Consider the following 20156-nt stretch of genomic DNA (forward strand, 5'->3'; position numbering starts at 1 on the left):
TTTGGGAGGCCGAGACGGGCGGATCACGAGGTCAGGAGATCGAGACCCTCCTGGCTAACACGGTGAAACCCCGTCTCTACTAAAAATACAAAAAATTAGCCGGGCGAGGTGGTGGGCGCCTGTGGTCCCAGCCACTCGGGAGGCTGAGGCAGGAGAATGGCGTGAACCCAGGAGGCAGAAGTTGCGGTGAGCTGAGATCCGGCCACTGCACTCTAGCCTGGGCGACAGAGCAAGACTCCGTCTCAAAAAAAAGAAAAAAAAAAAAAAAAAAAGAAAACTACACACCAATTTTCTGAACACTGAGGAAAAAATTCTAAATATCTAATAAAACAGCACACTGAAAAACCCAAGGGGTGTTTATTACAAGAATGTTTTAGGCCGGGCGCAGTGGCTCACACCTGTAATCCCAACACTTTGGGAGGCCAAGGTGGGTGGATCAATTGGGATCCACCAATCCCAAGACTTTGGGAGGCCAAGGTGGGTGGTCAGGAGTTCGAGACCTGCCTGGCCGATATGGTGAAATCCTGTCTCTATTAAAAATACAAAAGTTAGCAGGGTGTGGTGGCGCACGCTTGTGGTCCCAGCTACTTGGGAAGAGCTGAGTTCCAGCTACCCGGAGCTACTTGGGAGAAGAATCACTTCAACCCAGGAGGCAGAGAGGTTGCAGTGAGCCAAGATCGTGCCACTGCACTCCAGCCTGGGCAACAAAAGTGAAACTCCATCTCAAAAAAAAAAAAAAAAAACAAAAAAGAGAAGAAGAAGAATGTTTTAATGGTTCGATATGGACAATTTAACATACCAGCACAGCGAAGGAGAAAAAAAAAAAAAAATCACACAATCAATTCCATAGATGCTGAAAAGGTAACTAAAAAAAGACCAGAACTGTTCCTGAATTTGTTTTCCCAAGAAACAGCATCTCCCGCTGTCACCCAGGTTGGAGTGCAGTGGTGCAATCACAGCTCACTGCTGCCTCTAACTCGTGGGCTCAAGCAATCCTCCTGCCTCATGTTCCCGATTTTTTTAAAAAAGCTCAATGGAACAGTAATGATATTTCCCTAAATGATAAAGTATATATTATCTTACCAAAAAGGCAATTTGCCTAACATTACCACTACTATTAATGATGTAGTATTAGAGTTATTAGTCAACACAAAAAATCAGGAAAAAAATCAGAGGTAGAAGAATTACAGGTAAAACTCTATTTCCAAAGGATATGCCTGTCTCATTGGAAAACTCAAAGGTTTAAATATTATAAATGGCAACAAAATTTAGAAAGAAAATTTATAAAGTCAAAAAAATTTGATTTTATATCAAAATCAAAATACAAACAACAACCTTTGAATATACACTTAACAATAAAGTATGAGGGGAAAGATCTCACTCATAATACTTACAAAAATTTAAAATATATGGATAACTTTTATGAGGAAAACTTTGAAACACTCACAAAGTATTTAGCATTGGGTATATTGAAGAAATCATACACCAAATCACAAGGAAGAGATTCCTGCACAGAAGCTAAGGGTGTCCCACCAAGGGTGGTCATATTAAGAAGTTGCTGAACAAGAATCAGGTGTGGAGACAGTGGCAAAACACAGGGTAACTGCTGTGTTCAAAGTGGTCAGATATACTTAACCCTCAGGTTACCTCTCCAAGGCCAGACAGCAATTACTACTGTTCACCTCCAGAGGAGGCAACAGACAAGGGGTTAGGGTATCAGAGACAGGTCAGTGGCTGGTCATGTCCTGGGGATACAGCCACAGTCGCAGGCCCAGGTGTCAAAGCACCCCACCTCACGAGAGGCAACTATGTTTGTTCCAAACAAGTTTAGGTGCGTTTCACTTTTTTCCTGAAAGTATCTAATTTAATAAATGTTAAATAAATTCATGAGTGTAAACTCACAAATAACAATGAGGAAACAACTGATTCTATGAAAACAAAATTGAACACTTTGGAAAACTGGTGATAAATACAGATTGCTAAAAATTTCAGCTGTTGAAAATTAAGTGTAGGAAACACAATAGTAAAAAATGAAAGAAAACATAACAATCAAGAAGTATTCTGTACTCATACTGCAAGTTTGATTCCTATTCTACTTTAAAAATAAATAAAACTAGGCCGGGCACGGTGGCTCAAGCCTGTAATCCCAGCACTTTGGGAGGCCGAGACGGGCGGATCACGAGGTCAGGAGATCGAGACCATCCTGGCTAACACGGTGAAACCCCATCTCTACTAAAAAATACAAAAAACTAGCCGGGTGAGGTGGCGGGCGCCTGTAGTCCCAGCTACTTGGGAGGCTGAGGCGAGAGAATGGCGTGAACCCGGGAGGCAGCGGAGCTTGCAGTGAGCTGAGATCCGGCCACTGCACTCCAGCCTAGGCGACATAGCGAGACTCCGTCTCAAAAAAAATAAATAAATTTAAAAAATAAATAAATAAAACTGGAAATAATAGACTTTGTATTATGTGTGTGATTTAGATGAAAAATGGAATACAATGAGACAATGGAAAGGAAGACTTGGACACTATCAAAAATACTGGCAAAGAGACATACATTTGAATGTTCTAAGTTAAAATAATACTTTCATGGTATGTACATAAAATATATGACCCATTTTTTTTTTTATGACTAACAGACCTATTACCAGTCCCAAATCTGTTGGATCAAAGGATTTCTAGTCTATTAAACACTTCTGATGAGAATGTAGAAAAGTCCTTTTTTTGATCAGGTAAAAATATATAAATATAAAAAATCATAAATGTGATTCCTCTTTGCAGAGAACCACCTTTAATTAAACAGAAAATGTCACATAAATCACTTAGACTTACTCTATTTGGGCACTGTATCGACCATCTTACTTTGTTGAAACAAGAAGTCTGGAATACATAAGATTTGGTTCCAAGGAAGTCCTATTTGCATTTCAACACACGGACAATGTACAAAGATCTGAAAATAATAAAACCTGACATCTAAGGAACTGTACTTCGGAGAATCAATTTTAATCACATCCTGAATAAGCCCATACTGAATGCTAATGATATTCCATTGACGCTCTCACATTCTATTGATCTTTCTTATTTCACTGAGAAAACAGCAACAGAATAAGCTGTCTTCTCTCCACCATCCTCACCAACCTACCTGCACACGTAACTACACTGTTTTCCCTTTTATTCCCCCTTACTCATTGGATCCTTTCCCACTCCTGTCCCACTGGATCCTGTCCCACTGGAGGACAGTGCTCCCACAATTATGCCCTTTCTCTACTGTATTGATTTCCTCCACCCATAGAATCATTCCCATGAGCACACAAACATGCCCTAATGTCATAAAATACACTGACACTGCTTTTTAACACATATGCCCAGTGTAACTGCCAACCCTATTTCCCAGCTTCCCTTCATACATAATTCCTCCAAAGAGTTGTCTTATATTCATTCTCATTACTGCCTCACCAACCCTTCTCTCATCAAGTCACTCCACTCGGGCTTTCATCCTGACTCCACTGAAATCTTTCTTTTTTTTTTTTTTTTGAGGCGGAGTCTCGCTCTGTCGCCCGGACTGGAGTGCAGTGGCCGGATCTCAGCTCACTGCAAGCTCCGCCTCCTGGGTTTACGCCATTCTCCTGCCTCAGCCTCTGGAGTAGCTGGGACTACAGGCGCCCGCCACCTCGCCCGGCTAGTTTTTTTTTTGTATTTTTAGTAAAGACGGGGTTTCACCGTGTTAGCCAGGATGGTCTCGATCTCCTGACCTCGTGATCCGCCCGTCTCGGCCTCCCAAAGTGCTGGGATTACAGGCTTGAGCCACCGCGCCCGGCCTGAAATCTTTCTTGACAAGCTCACCAGGATTCTCCATCTTGCTAGAACCTGGGGTCAATTCTCAGTCCTTATTCTCTACTCCCTCCATGGTGAAACATTTGCTTTATTTTTATTTTATCTCAATGGCTGCTCCTTCTTTATCTTTTGTTGTCCCTCTTTCCCTCTTTCAAAGGTCTACATGGTAAAGTGACCCATGAGTCAGTTCTCAGGCCGCTTCTCCTTATCAGCTTTATTTTACCTGCCTGCCTTCCCTAGTTGGTCACATCCAGACCCATGAATGTAAATTCCAACCATCAAGACAGCCAAACATAAACCCGGCTGTAATCTCTCCGAGTTCCGGGTATACATATTCAACTGCCTACGCAACATCTCAAAGTGGACAGATAATAATCATATCAAACTTAAAATATCTTAAACAGAAACTCTTAGTGTCAACTTTCCAACTTGCTCTTCCTATCTTCCCACTTCAGTAAATTCTGCTTCTATTAACCCAGTTGTTTAAGCCAACACCCATTTCTTCTCCTTTTATATCACTCCTTCCCACTTAGTTCACTTATAATCCTATCAGCATGTTCTTTTGACAGTGCCTTCAAACACATCATGAGCCTAACAGCTTCCTACTACTTCCTAACAATACTATTCTTATCCAAACCACCTCCCTGTCTAACTCAAAAACTGAAACTGCCTCCGTATTGGTGCTTCCTGCTTTTGCACTCAACTAGAGAAATCATTTTAGAACACAAGCAGCCTGTGGCTTTCAGTTTCTCTTAGTGATTACATTACCAGGTCCTTGCCTAACTCTGATCTCATCTTGTTACTTTCCCTTTCCCTGCTCTGACCATAATGGCCGTCTTTGTTATTCCTCAGACAAGCAAGGCCAACGCCCCACTCAGACCTTTTCTATCAGCTCATAATGCCCTTTTCCCAGAAATGACATGTCTTGAGCCCTTACTTCATGTCTCTTTTCAAATATCACCTCAAGAAAGTCATTTGTCCACTTTTCTGAAGGCACGTTATTTATAGTTTAATCAAACTTTCTTAAAGGAAGAATAGAAAAGAAAGAAAAAAAAAATACATAGTCTTGTTTAAGATCTCTAACTCTGAGCCAACAGTTATTATTTTGGTGAAATGCTTCCTGACTAAATGGATATTATCTTATTCACTTGAAACATCTGCATTACATTTTGAGTATTAATAATTGTAGATGTCACTTAATTACCTGAATGTGAATTTTAAAATAGATTAGGGGGCCGGGCACGGTGGTTCACGCCTGTATCCCAGCACTTTGGGAGGCCGAGGCAGGCGGATCACAGGGTCAGGAGATAGACACTATCCTGGCTAACATGGTGAAACCCTGTCTCTACTAAAAACACAAAAAATTTAGCCAGGTGTGGTGGCAGGTGCCTGTAGTCCCAGCTACTCAGGAGGCTGAGGCAGGAGAATGGCGTGAACCCGGGAGGCTGAGCTTGCAGTGAGCCAAGATCACGCCACTGCACTCCAGCCTGGGCAAAAGAGCGAGACTCCATCTCAAAAAAAAAAATAAAATAAAATAAAATAAAATTTAAATTAAAAAAAAGATTAGAGATTAGAGGGAAAAAGCATGTTTTTCTTTCTTTTGGTAGAAGGTTAAGTCAGAAGATAGAACATTACAAACAGTGTAGGCACTGAAATGGCCCTATGGTTATAAAATAAGAACTAGTACCCTAAAATAAGTGTCCTCATCCAGACCTGAATATACAGAGAACATACAAAATTACAACAGATGTCTCTGTATAAAAACATTTTTAAAGGCTTTTGTGGCCGGGTGCGGTGGCTCTCGCCTGCAATTCCAGCACTTTGGGAGGCCAAAATGGGTGGATCATGAGGTCAGGAGTTCGAAACCAGCCTGACCAACATGGTTAAACCCCATCTCTACTATAAAAATTAGACAGGCATAGCTGGGTGCAGTGGCTCATGCCTGGAATCCCAGCACTTTGGGAGGCCGAGCCGGGCAGAACACAAAGTCGGAGATCGAGACCAACCTGGCTAACGTGGTGAAACCCTGACTCTACTAAAAAAAAATACAAAACTTAGCCGGGCATGGTGGCAGGCGCCTGTAGTCCCAGCTTCTCGGGAGGCTGAGGCAGGAGGAATGGCGAGAAACCGGGAGGTGGAACTTGCAGTGAGCCGAGATCGCACCACTGCACTACAGCCTGGGCAACAGAGCGAGACTCCGTCTCAAAAAAAAAAATAAATAAATAAATAAATTTGAAACAAGAGCTGCAAAGAGAGATGAAAACAGCACCTAGACAAGGTAAACGAAAGATAATGAGATCATGCTCTCTAGAGTCTACTATATCCATATTTCTTCTTAATGTGAAGATAGATGGATACATCAATGGAAAAAGCAAGTAAGAATGATATTCTGGCCGGCCGGGCGCGGTGGCTCAAACCTGTAATCCCAGCACTTTGGGAGGCCGAGACGGGCGGATCATGAGGTCAGGAGATCGAGACCATCCTGGCTAACACGGTGAAACCCCGTCTCTACTAAAAAAATACAAAAAACTAGCCGGGTGAGGTGGCGGGCGCCTGTAGTCCCAGCTATTAGGGAGGTTGTGGCAGGAGAATGGCATCAACCCAGGAGGTGGAGCTTGCAGTGAGCTGAGATCCGGCCACTGCACTCCAGCCTAGACGACAGAGCGAGACTCTGTCTCAACAAAAAAAAAGAATGATATTCTGTGATCTAGGAGCTATCTTCTAGAATAATTCATACGAAACTTTAGTTGCTGATAACACACATATGATTATAATATCAAGCATACCGTTTTTGTAGTCTTTTATTTTCCTTTAATAATTTATGAGAAAAGATGGGGAAAAAAGGCTTCTCTGATAACTAAAATAGTCTTCCCATCACACATCTCCATCCCCTTACTCTGCTTACTTTTTGTTATAGCACTCTCATTACCTGACATTGTATTTCCTATTTATTTACAGGTATTACGTTTTTCTTATTACAACGTAAATTCGGTGGGATAGAAACTTGATTGGTTGTTTACCACTGCACTGATAGTGCCTACGACACTGCCCAGCTCCGAGGCCACCTATCTATTTATTAAAGACCGAAGTAAAAGTCCTAAACCCCAACAGACTGAAGGACCCTTTTTTGGCTAAAGACCCCCAAACTTTAAGTTCCTAGTCATGGCACATGGCAGAACAGAAGGCTGGTCATGACCCATTTGCTTCCAATCCCTTTCACCTTTCTGATCATTAGATTTTCTCAAAAGTCAGCTTGAGAAAATCAAAGGCTGAAAGACTTTCGTTTACTTCATCAGAACACTCCCCCACCACTCCACACTCCTGTTTTTATGGTTCCAACATAACAGCTATTCCAGTCCACAGCTTCTTCTTGATAAACAACTTATAGCCTTGGACTGGTTTTGACTGGTCTCCCAAGGATACACAGATCATGGACTTGTGTCCTACATTTACCCTTTTAATGTATAGGTCCTACTTATAATGCATTTAAATGTTAAATCTCTACGCTAAAGTGATCATAGGACTTATGTTAACCTAATATGCATGTGTACAGTCTCCCTCCTGAGTATTCATAGCTCCTCCTGTAGCGTGTTGAACATGTATACTTGGCTAACATTCAGCACATGTTTCTGTCTTACCTTCTACCTCCCTTGAAGTGCCTGCCTCTGGGCAGAAGCCTAGGCTACACTTCCCAGTCTGTCAGAATAACCACCTTGCAAGCTGCAACCCTTTATGCAAAATAAAGCTCTCCTTTCCAAATGTATGAACTTTGTCATTCTTCAGCTGACACTATAAATGCAAAAGAGGGGCCGGGCAAGGTGGCTCACATCTGTAATCTCAGCACTTTGGGAGGCTGAGGCAGGCGGATCACCTGAGGTCAGGAGTTCAAGACCAGTCTCGCCAACATGGCAAAACCCTGTCTCTACTAAAAATATAAAAATTAGCCAGGCACGGTGGCACGTGCCTATAAACCCAGCTACTCAGGAGGCTGAGGCAGGAGAATCGCTGAACCCAGAAGGCGGAGGCTGCAGTGAGCCGAGATCATGCCATTGCACTCTAGCCTGGCAACAAGAGCGAAATTCCATCTCTGGAAAAAAAAAAAAAAAATGCAAAAGAGGAAAGCAACTGAATCAAAATATACAATGGTTGTCAACAGTGAGCCAAAGAGAGCACCACCCCACCCCTCAGTTCCATCAAAGAGGAGGAAAACTAGAGAGAACAATAATAAAAAAGAAGAGTGGTAAATGGGACAAATAAGTGGTTATTTTAGTACCGCCCATCTAAGACCTTAATTTGCTCCCCAGGTTGCAGACCTTTCCTCCTTGGGCCGCAGACCTTTCCTCCTTGGGCCACAGACCTTTCAAGAGGGCTTTCTAAACAACATAAGGACGTGCCTCTTCCCCAACCATCTGGGGCTCCCTGTGGTGATGGCTTCTTCCTGTCCAACTGGCCCTCACCTGGATACTGTCTTCTTCCTTTCCTCACAACTTTCCAAGGCTCTTTTCCTTGCTCCAATAAGGAAATCACATCTGGTTTAGAAATGAAGCATCCTGCTTAGAAGAAAAGGAATATAAGGTACATGAAAATAAAAACTAAATCAAAATTACTTTGATTCAGTCTTGGTTAAATTATATGTCACAACAGTAATTGATAAGGCAAAACAAAGAAGTGAAAGATGTTTTAAAAACATGTACATTAAGGTTACACAATAAATAGAGATTAGAGAAGGAATGAAAAAATCTTTTCAAAATCTATATTCATATAAGTGTTTCTTCTTCAGAGGCAATAGTGGCTGAGATCACAGACTGCTGGGTGCAAATCCTGCCTGAACCACATCCCAGTTGTGTGGCCTTGGGCAAGTTACTTCTATGCTACCTTTTCCTTCCCTATAAAATAGGGATAATCATAGTACCTATCTTCTATGATTATTGTTAATACTATATTAATATATGTCTGTATCTAAACATTGCCTAGAGTATATACCAAACACTATTCTTATTTCATTAGCTATTGGTTATTCTTCTTTTGCTGAGAGGAAAAATAAGCTTCCTAGGAGATGTATTATTATTTCTTGGATATTCAAACAATGTTAAATTAAATGTAAAGTTCTTGGATTTTAACAGCTTTACTGCAATATAATTTATGTAACATAAAATCTACCTGTTTTAAGTGTACAGTTCAATGATTTTTAGTAAATTTACAGAGTTGTGCAAACATCACCACAACCAACACTTAGAATATTTCCATCATCCCCCAAACATCCCTGCTGGTCACTGGCAGTCAATCCTCATTCCTACTCCCAGCCCCAGGCCATCCACTGATCTTCTTTTTGTCTCTACAGATTTGCTTTTTCTGGACATTTTATATAAACAGAATCATATAATATGTAATCTTTTGCATCTGGCTTCTTTCACTTAGCATCGTGTTTTTGATATTCTTGCATGCTATAACATGTATCAGTAGTTTGGTCCTTCAATGAATAGTCTGTTGTATGACTGTGCCATATTATAGTTATCCATTTATTTAGACATTGTGAATAATGCTGCTGTGAATACTTATACATCTTTGTATAGACACATGTTTTTATTTCTCTTGAGTAAACATTTAGGAGAAGAATTACAGGGTCGTATCTTTAACATCTTACATTCCCACTGTAATGTATGAGGGTTCCAGTTTTTCCATATACTCACTAATAATTATTTTGTCTTTTGACTAATAATTGTATATATTTATAGGCTACAATGTGATGTTTTGATACATGTTATTGTGGAATTAGCAAATCACGGCAATTAGCATATCCATCACCTCAAATATTTATTATTTCTTTTCTTTGTAGTGAGGACATTAAAAACACTCTCTTGTAGCCATTTTGAAATATACAATACACATTATTATTAACTATACTCATCTTGCTGTGCAATAAAACACATGAACAAAATTCTTACGTTTTAAATTTTCAATCATAAAAGTAGGTAACACTGGTAAAACTGAATATGTTTGTTTATTAATGAAAGGTATGAGTCCTCTTGAATTGTAAATAGATGCTGTTGATCCATTTTACCACTACATAAATCATATGTATTCTTTCGATAGAGCAAACTCAATAAACAGGATCTAGCTATTTCCCTTACAAATATACCAACAAGCAACAAAAAACATCTAAAGTAATTCTGAATCCAAACACAAAGTAAAACTTGTTTTCTTTGACACTGGTGAGGCTACAAATCACAAAGATCTCAAACCCAGCCCCTTCGTTATTAAGGAAGGCCCAAGGGCTACTTAAGGATGGGGAGGGTGGATGTGCTTAATGAAGGTGCTCACTTCCAGTGAAATAAAGCTCAAAGTGTTCCCTTTAGAAAGTGGAGCAAAAATTTAGATAGTTTCCTAAAAGATACTCTTGAAATTTCCAGAGGCAAAAGTTGATGTTACAGAGAACAGAGTCTAAATTCCTAGAAGCAGTTGACCTTACCCAGTGAGACCAAGTTGCTGTAGTTCTCCAACATCACATCTCTGTACAAGTCCTTCTGTTCCAAGTCCAGGTATTCCCACTCTTCCGGAGAGAAGTCTATGGATACATCACTGAACATCACTGATCGCTGAAATGACAAACCACACATTATAAATGAAATGGAAGAAAATGTATTTTAAGATAGAAGGAGAAAAGAGGGAAGAGATATTGCAGGAAGTGGACCATATGGTAAGAAAACAGGCTCGGGCTGGAAGCCTGCAACACAGCGAGTCAGGAAATGAGTGTGCCTGAAGCAAAGTGCTTGGGTTCCTGAAGGATCCTGTTGCTACAGACACAGTCTCTTATACTCTGGCAAATCTTAATCTAGACATGCCTGGGAAAGAAAAAAAAATCAGTTTTCCAATTAAATGAAATACTGTATATAAGCCTTTGCCTACTATGTCTCCCTCATAAATTCCCAAGGAAGGTGAGTTCTTCCACCTCTTTCTCCTTAAATAACTGATTGTTTTTTAAAGTCTCCCTCCGTATAATATCTTTATTTTAGAAAAGGATCTAAATGCAATTAGAGAATGTCTTCTAAGTTTGTCCTAGAAGCAGATCATATCATAAGCATTTTTCTAATTATGACTGTTAAAAATTGGTTGTATATACAGGCACTGTGGCTCACGCCTGTAATCCCAGCACTTTGAGAGGCCGAGGTGGGAGGATCACCTGAGGTCGGGAGTTCAGGACCAGCCTGACCAACAGGAGAAACCCTGTCTCTACTAAAAATACAAAATTAGTTGGGCCTGGTGGCGCACACCTCTAATCCTAGCTACTCGGGAGGCTAAGGCAGGAGAATCGCTTGAACCCAGGAAGCAGAGTTTTTGGTGAGCCAAGATGGCACCATTGCACTCCAGCCCAGCCAACAAAAGCAAAACTCCATCTCAAAAAAAAAAAAAAAATTTGGTTGTATAATAGTCTATACAATGCATATGTGAGATTTAATCATTCTTCTATACTTAGATATTTTGATTGGACAAAACCTTAAGATCCTCCTCAATTCTGGGAGTTAACATGACTACTTATGTACCTGGATTACCTTCTCACATGTTATCACTCTCCATCCCTCACCTTATGCCTTCCTGATTCCTGAGTTCAAGGATACTGATACAGCATAATCCAGTATCACAAAGATGTCATTCTAGACCAGCACATCCTGTTCAACCAAAAATTGAATCTTGTTCCTGTGTAACTCAGGAATTCCAAGAGAAGATCTCAGATCTCTCTGTATGTAAGACCTAGCCACACCCCTAATCAGTCCTAAAAGCCTCACAGAGCATGAGATCTTATGATATACTGAGGCTGAGGCCAACTAACAGCAACTCTTACCTTTTTGTTTTTTAACTTTTTCTTTTTTTTTAAGAGACAGGGTCTTTCTCTGTCACCCAGGCTGGAGTACAGTGGCACAGCCATAGCTTCACTGCAGCCTCGAACTCCTGGGCTCAAGCAACCCTCCCATGTCAGCCTCCTGAATGGGTGGGATTACAGGTGCAAGCCACCATGCCCAGCCACGACCCTTATCTTACGTACTTGGAAAACTCCAGTCTGGAAAAGTTCAGTTTTCCTATAAATGGCTAAATGGGCCCATCCTCTCTTATCAACTCACAAAGACTGGTCAAATATTTAAGAGATTTCATTTTTCCTCCATCGCAGCTTTTAGCAGAAGACTGAGCACATATAGGAGACGCTGAATGATTAGTTCAACAAATACAAGAACAATGACTAAAATAAAGAGTGTTCATAGGACAAGCATTGTGGTTTACCTGCCACTGGATATGGAAGAACTGGAAGAAGGTTCTTCCAGTTAGGAAGTTTCAGGATAAAAAAATGGTGACAGGACCTTAACATGATAGTATTCCCAGAAGGAGAAAAACACTTACAAGGGCCATGGTATAGAAATTCAAGAACTGGTCAGTCCTCCTTGGGGTTTACTTGCCAGGAGAAGCACCGAGTTCACAGAGGCTGATCTAGGAGGAGGAAAAACAAGGCCATGAGATCAGATGGACCTCAGAAATCCCCAAATGACTTGAGTTACTATGACCTTTCCCCTCTCTTCTGATCTCTCCACCACAGCCCCCCCAACGCACACGCGTGCACACACACATAGGCAGAGAGAAATTTGAGGGAGCCTGGACGAGTCTAATCCGTTGCTAATTCCAGGGCTGATAAGGGGCCATATCATCTAAACCACAATCTTCCTCCTTCAAAGTTTCATAGGTCTGTTTAGATTCACCAGACACAAAGAGAAAAATTCATAAAGACCAAGCCTGGCAGCCATTACCACCACAAAATTGCTGCACTGGCAACCCTGCTTGCAGTCAGAACAACTTTCAAAATCCTCCGGGCTCATCACTCTCTCTTTCCAGTCAGAATCAGAATCATCCACATTGTCTTCTAGGATGAATTCATTTGCCATTCTCTTTCTTACAACCTAGGCTGAACAGGCATGGACTCATGGTCTTGGTCATTTGACAATAACAAATGTCTATTTATCAAGAATTCCCGTATGCTGGGTGTTATATGTGTGTGTGTATGTGTGTATATATACATACATATATAAATATATATATTTTTTTCTTTTTTTTTGAGACTGAGTCTCTCTCTTATTGCCCAGGCTGGAGTGCAGTGGCACAATCTTGGCTAACTGCAACCTCCAGCTCTTGGGTTCAAGCGAATCTTCTGCCTCAGCCACCCGAGTAGCTAGGACTACAGGCGTGCACCACCACACCCGGCTAATTTTTGTATTTTTAGTAGAGACGGGGTTTCACCATATTGACCAGGCTGGTCTCGAACTCGTGATCTGCCCGCTTTGGCCTCCCAAAGTGCTGGGATTACAGATGTGAGCCACCGTACCTGGCCTGTTTTATATATATTAACTCTATACTCAGGATGGCTCTTTAGCACAATAATTATTCTATCCATGCAATGGATCAGAAATTCACATGAAGAGAAAACCACTTGGGCTGGGTGTGGTGGCTCATGCCTATAATCCCAGCACTTTGGGAGGCCGAGGCAGGTGAATCACCTGAGGTCAGGAGTTCGAGACCAGCCTGACCAACGTGGTAAAACCCTGTCTCTACTAAAAATACAAAAATTAGCTGGGTGTGGTGGCAGACACCTGTAATCCCAGTTACTGGGGAGGGTAAGGCAGGAGAATTGCTTGGACTTGGTGGGGGCGGAGGTTGCAGTGAGCCGAGATTGCGCCATTGCACTCCAGCCTGGGAGACAGAGCGAGACTCCGTCTTGAGAAAAAAAAAAAAGGAAATAAAATCACTTGTAGAAATGCAGTTTAAGAGTAGCAAAGCTGCATTTGGAATCATTTATCTAACCACAGAGTCAGCTTTCCTTCAACTCTAGCTCTTTTCTCTGAAACCCAGAATTTCTATTCCAGTGAGAGAAAACTGGCATGCATGATTCACTAAAAATAAAATAAAATAAAATAAAAATAACACATCAACTTGCCAACAGGTATCTGGTACTGATGCCCATATTAGTAAGCATGAGAGCAAATCAACATTATAACCAGTATACTGCAGACTGTGTAGATTTTAAAGTATGTACGAGCAGCATTTAAACCATACACACTCTTTGATTCAGAAATTCTACTTCGGGGATTAAAAAAATAATTGTACATATGATCAAAGGTATGTGTAAGAGTATGTGGCTATTGTTCATAATGGAAAACAGCTGGAAAGAACCTAAATGTCCTTCAATAGAAAACAGGTTAAATAAATCATAAAGCATCCATAGAGTAAAACAAACTGCTGCCATTTTAAAAAATGATGATGTAGCTCTTTAACTGGAAAGATGGAAATATGTTCAGTACAGTTTGTTGAGTGAAGAATGCAGTAACAGTTGTGAGTGGTATGATCCTGTTAAGGTACAGCAAAAACAGATGAGAGAGAGAGAGAGAGCATGTGCACGTGTGTGTGTGTGTGTGTGTGTGTGTGTATGAATCTCTAAATGCTAAGTTTTAGAAAATACACAAGGACATATAAAATATTAAAGACATATAATCTCTTAGAAAAATAAAATGAACATTATGAGGACATCTGTAAAGTATACATACAAATCAGCACAAAGAAACACTGAGAGGCATCAATACATAATGATCTTGATTTTCTTTTTGCTTACATTTATTTCATGATTCTACATGATCATATATATATTTGAAATATGGATTTTAACTTGGCATAGTGGAAAACGTTCTTTAAATAGATTAAAGAGATACTTTTTAAAGTAGTCATCCCTTGAACTTGGAGAAAAAACTCAATATCCTAAAAAACGCTGCTATGTTTTTACTGGTTTTGTTGATTTCAGCTCCCAAAATCTGAACCGACTCCACGATTTCTAAGTGTGCTCATGTATGTTGGAGTTCTACTTATATAAACGTGGCTACACATCTTCAATTAATGCCTTGTTTCACTGCTGCTACGTCTCATGACTTCTTGACCAAGCTTTTGTTTTGCTTCTCGAAGAGTTGTTTTAGCCATGAGGCCCTCCTAGGAGTTGCTGAATCTTCTTGTCCTGTTCATTTGCATCAACATCATGAGAATAAAAACTATAAGGCATATGCTTATTACATAAAATCCATTACCCCATAGGAACCCCATGAGTTTGGTATTATTTGGCCGTAACCTGACAATGCTTGCTATAATCAGCTGTCTCCTTCCCATCACCTCTCAAGCCATGCCATCTGACTTCTTCAATGACCTTTACCTCACCTATCTCAGTCTTATTCTTGCATAGGCTTATCTACCTTGAAAGATAACAAACAACCTAAGGATACCAACCATGTCATTTCGGTCACTGTATTTCCCCTGAGGACTGGCACAGGATCTGGCATATTGTGAGTACTTTATAAATGTCTCATAATTCAACCCAGAAATTCCACTTTTAGGAATTTATCATTAGGAAATATTTGTAAAAGTATACAAAGATGTATTACAAGAGAGTTCATCAAGAATAATTTACTGGCTGGGCGCAGTGGCTCACACCTGTAACCAACACTTTGGGAGGCCGAGGCGGGTAGATTACTTGAGGTCAACAGTTTGAGACCAGCCTGGCCAACATGATGAAACTCCATCTCTACTAATAATACAAAAATTAGCTGGGCATGGCGGCGGACACCTGTAATCCCAGCTACTTGGGAGGCTGAGGCAGGAGAATCACTTGAACCTGGGAGGCGGAAGTTGCAGTGAGCCGAGATTGCACCATTGCACTTCAGCCTGGGCAACAGAGAGAGATTCCGTCTCAAAAAATAATAATAATTTACGACAACCTGAAATCAAGTATCTAACAGTAGGCAACAAGTTGAATAAATGATGTTCCACTATATTATAGCATATTATGCAATTATGATTGATGGCATTGGTCCATATTAATTAAAGAAGGAAGATATTCATGATAAATTACTAGCTATGGGAGTCAGACTAAAAGAACATGTACAATGTTGGGAGGTGGCAGATTCTCATTTATTAAAAATACAGGCTTTGTTGTCAAGATTCAGGATATGAACAGAGCTCTAGGAATTATTAACTGTGAGAATTTGGACACATTAATTTTCAGTGTCTCAGTTTCCTCAGAGATAAATTAAGGAATCAACAGTACCCACCTTACAGGGTTGTTGTGAAGGTTAAGAACATAATACATCAAGCACTTAAATGGCTTACTGTAAGCACTAAATTCAGTGAAAAACATTACATACCCCTCATTCCATTATTTTAAAATTATCTTCAAAAATTTGGTATTTGCTGATAAATTATCTTTAATAATTTTTTTTTTTTTTTTTTTTTGAGACGGAGTCTTGCTCTGTCACCCAGGCTGGAGTGCAGTGGTGCGATCTGGGCTCACTGCAACACTGCCTCCTGGGTTCACACCATTCTCCTGCCTCAGCCTCCCCAGTAGCTGGGACTACAGGTGCCCGCCACCACGCCCGGCTAATTTTTTGTATTTTTTTAGTAGAGGCGGGGTTTCACTGTGTTAGTCAGGATAGTCTCGACCTCCTGACCTTGTGATCCACCCGCCTCAGCCTTCCAAAGTGCTGGAATTACAGGCGTGAGTCACCGTGCCCGGCATAATTTTGTATTTTTAGTAGAGACAGGGTTTCACCATGTTGGTCAGGCTGGTCTCGAACTCCCGACCTCAGGTGATCCACAGGCCTTGGCCTCCCAAAGTGCTGGGATTACAGGCGTGAGCCACCACGCCCAACCTCTTTTTTGTTTTTCAAACAAAGTGTTGGAGAGTCTTTGTCTCCTTAAATGATCAATTGTTGTGTTTCTATTTTGGAAAACAAACACATGTGCACAAGTGCACAGAAAAAAATGGAAAAACAAACATTAGAATAGTAATATTTACTCTGCACGGTGAGACTACGGGCAATTTAAATTTTATTATTATAGAGTGAAGATGACTGGGTGGTAGGGGATGGAGAAAATCTGTTCTGAATAGTACTAAAAATAGTTGGCAGCTTAAACCAGGACTTTCTTTTTTTTTTTTTTTTTTTTTGGAGCCAGAATCTCACTCTGTCACCCAGACTGGAGTGTAATAGCAGGATCTCGGCTCACCGCAATCTCTGCATCACGGGTTCAAGCAATTCTTCTGCCTCAGCCTCCCTAGTAGCTGGGATTACAGGCATGAGCCACTGCGCCCACTCAATTAAACTATTTTCATGCAAATAAAATTAAAAACAGAGTTGTGAAGAGGGAATATCTTTTAGTTGTTAAGAAAATTGTGACTCTATAAGCCTGTGACATGAGTGGGTTTTGGGAAAATAAACAACAGCGTGGCACAAATAAGTAACACCCATCAGTTCTTAAACTGTTCTTCATCAAAACGATGGGCTATTTTCACTATCAAGATTCTTCTATGAATGAACACAATCAAGTAACATTCCTAAATTCAGCAAAAGTATACCAAAGCAGAGAGAACAGTGTGGTAAACAACTGTTTATCTTTTTTTCCACTAAGAAACTAGTTTTATATTATGTATAATCCTTGCAAAATGTTTTATTAATCTCTGTTCTAAGAGCTTTACACATAGTAATTAAAAGAAGGCCCACAGAAGTAATGAAAAACATCCACCAAACGGGTATGTGCATACAGGCTCTCGGGAGCGGACCTAGGTATCAACTCAATGGACAGGACATTTACGGAGAATGAAACAAATATTCTCATGTCCTAAGAAATAAGAATGCATTTCACAGAAGAAAGCAGAAACACCCAGTCGCCTCGACCTTGACTTAAACAGGCAACAGCAAATCATTCCTCCTCCCCCTCGAACCCCTTTTTTTCTTTCTTTCTTTCTTTCTTTTTTTTTTTTTTTTAGACGGAGTCTCGCTCTGTGGCCCGGGCTGGAGTGGAGGGGGCGGGATCTCGGCTCACTCCAGGCTCCGCCTCCCGGGTTTACGCCATTCTCCTGCCTCAGCCTCCCAAGTAGCTGGGACTACAGGCGCCCGCCACCTCGCCCGGCTAGATTTTTGTATTTTTTAGTAGAGACGGGGTTTCACCGTGTTAGCCAGGATGGTCTCGATCTCCTGACCTCGTGATCCGCCCGTCTCGGCCTCCCAAAGTGCTGGGATTACAGGCTTGAGCCACCGCGCCCGGCCCAGACCCCTTTTCTTAAAGAGTTGGGCAGGACTGGCTAAGAAGGAAACCTGGCTTTTCTTGCAGCCCAGCCTCGCATGGTTAAATTAGGGCACAATGCCGCCACCGCCCATCCACACATAACCAGAGTAACATAAGAGAGAGGGTGTTGTTAACTCTTCCCAGTATCAAAGAAAGATCAGGGTCCTGGATGCCCGGGGCTGGAACTGGAGTTCACAATAGCTTCCTGGAAGCAATGCTGTGGTTCTGAAACCTGCAGCTGGACTCTTCAGAGCTGTGAGTGTACGTGCCTGGGTCCGGGTCCGCGGGGAGGTGGCGTGGGAGTCCCTTCAGGAGCAGGCATGGGCGGGAGCGGGGGCTCGTTCAGTTCTAACATTCCTATCCCAAGGTCGGGTCTTAGCCTTGTTCCGCTGTTGCCCAGGCTGGAGTGCAGTTGGTGCTATCATAGCTCACTGCAGCCTCGACCTCCTGCTAGGCTCAAGCCATCCTCCCGCCTCAGCCTCTCCAGTAGCTGGGACCACAGGAGAGCGCCACCACACCCGGCTCATTTTTTAAATTTCTGGTACAGATGGGAGTTGCGCTTTGCTGCCCAGGCTGGTCTCGAACTCCTGGCTTTCAGCGATCCTCCCGCCTCGCTCTCCCAGAGCGCTGGGATTACAGATGTGAGCCACCTGGCCCGGCCTAGTCTGTGCCTTTCTGCTGGGAGTCTTTTTTCTGGCGCGCAGAAACTAACCAAGGGCTATTTCTCTGCAGCTGGGCCCAGTGTGGGCAGAGGATGCTGGGGTCAGTAACGCACTTCACGGCCACAACAACCTTCGCTCATACAATAGGCTCTGCACCCAAGTCAGCCGCACAGACACCGTCACGTCCCAGCCCCAGCCCCGTCACGCCCACGACACACACACCCGGGTCTGAGGCGCGGGCTCCCGCCGCTCTGCGATACTGCAGTGGTCCCGCTTCCCTCTCCTTACCCCCTGTGCCGCAGTGCTTTTCCTACGGATTGCCAGGACCGACGCTTCGGGCCAGGACTGCTCACTCGGGGCGCGAACCCGAGGCACAGCGATGCCAGAACGGAGGGAGCCGCGGCCAGGTCGAGCCACAATCCCCGGGGCCTAACGGGCTGCGCGCGGAGGCTGCTGGGAGGGCCGGGCGCGCTCACGGAGTGCGCAGGCGCGGCCAGTCTCAAGGGTCGGCTCACTGGTGCAGCCCCACAGTCTGTGTGAATCGGGAGCCGGAGCTAGGCATGTCCCAGCCAGGCTGCGCTTCGAGTCCCTTAGCGCTTGGGGACAGGGCGGCAGGGCCTGGAAGGGAGCGGGGACAGATGGCTGGCGCGTTAAAGAAGGGCGCCCGCGACCGCCTCTCCATAGGGCCGACTAGGGAGCTCTGTGAGCGAGGACGGCGCTGCGGGTCTGTCCCTGGCGCGGTCCTGTCCCTGGCACGGTCCTGAATGGGATTCTTTCACTGGGTGTGGCTGGTTGGGATTTGAGACGATGTGACTCGGGAGACTCGGGGACGACCGGGATGAGGTTTGTGACAGACCTACTCTCCGTAGGACTGAGAGTGCCGTGGGCCACTGTGAGATCACCCGGTTGACTGAGTGCGTGCGCTTGCGTTTCTGTGAGCGCGTATATAACCCACGATAATCTTTAATGTGGCGCGGTTTTTTTGATGTTTGTTTTCCTCTTCGGACCTTTCCTGGAGATCGTGTGAGTCAGTGTGTGTCTGAGAAACGACGCCCCTGATTGTGTGGTGGGTGTGTGCCCGCGGGGCTGTGACGAAGTGACTGGATAATTGATTGTGACCCAGAGCCTGGCTCTCCTCAACTCCGAAACAGAGAGAGGAATGTTGCATCCTCAAGAGCATCAGCTTGACTGCAGGATTTGGTGAAAAGCACATTTTTTAAAATTACGTATTTATTTTGCATTTAATCACAGGCTTATTATGGGGGAGAATGCAAATGAGCTTAACTTTTACATTAAGATTTTATAGGAGATTCCTGGCATAGAGTAGTTTATTTGCTTCTGCCCCAGATTCCTTCTTTCTTAGGGATTTTGAGGGGGAAGTGAGGGAAGATTTGAGAAGACCTAGACTAAGAAAAAATAAAAGCAGCAGTATGGCTAAATCAGACAGCCCAGGATTATGGAGTCAGATATCTTGGGTTCTAGATCAGACACTGTTTTCCCTTTATTAAAGCAGGGCAAGAAACTAGAGA

At 42.6% G+C, this 20156-nt stretch overlaps 1 protein-coding gene across 3 annotated transcripts in view; it reads right to left on the reverse strand.

Moving 5' to 3' along the window:
- ZFP82 (ZFP82 zinc finger protein) overlaps nucleotides 1-19083 on the reverse strand; it is a 25409-nt gene extending 6326 nt beyond the window's left edge. Inside the window, exons 1-4 of one of the 3 annotated variants that reach the window (XM_023195823.3) lie at nucleotides 18916-19083; nucleotides 12221-12307; nucleotides 10299-10425; nucleotides 8287-8382 (exon numbers count right to left, since the gene is read on the reverse strand). In XM_023195823.3, the coding sequence (XP_023051591.1) occupies nucleotides 8287-8382; nucleotides 10299-10425; nucleotides 12221-12229 (232 nt within the window). In that variant the 5' untranslated portion in view covers nucleotides 12230-12307; nucleotides 18916-19083. Of the gene's footprint in view, nucleotides 1-2827; nucleotides 2904-8286; nucleotides 8383-10298; nucleotides 10426-12220; nucleotides 12308-18915 lie in introns of those variants that run through there. The other 2 variants (XM_023195824.3, XM_023195826.2) reach the window with 2 other exon arrangements.
- Between the last annotated feature and the right edge of the window lie 1073 nt (nucleotides 19084-20156).

This window comes from Piliocolobus tephrosceles, chromosome 21, assembly GCF_002776525.5.
Source record: "Piliocolobus tephrosceles isolate RC106 chromosome 21, ASM277652v3, whole genome shotgun sequence".
Lineage (NCBI taxonomy): Eukaryota > Metazoa > Chordata > Mammalia > Primates > Cercopithecidae > Piliocolobus > Piliocolobus tephrosceles.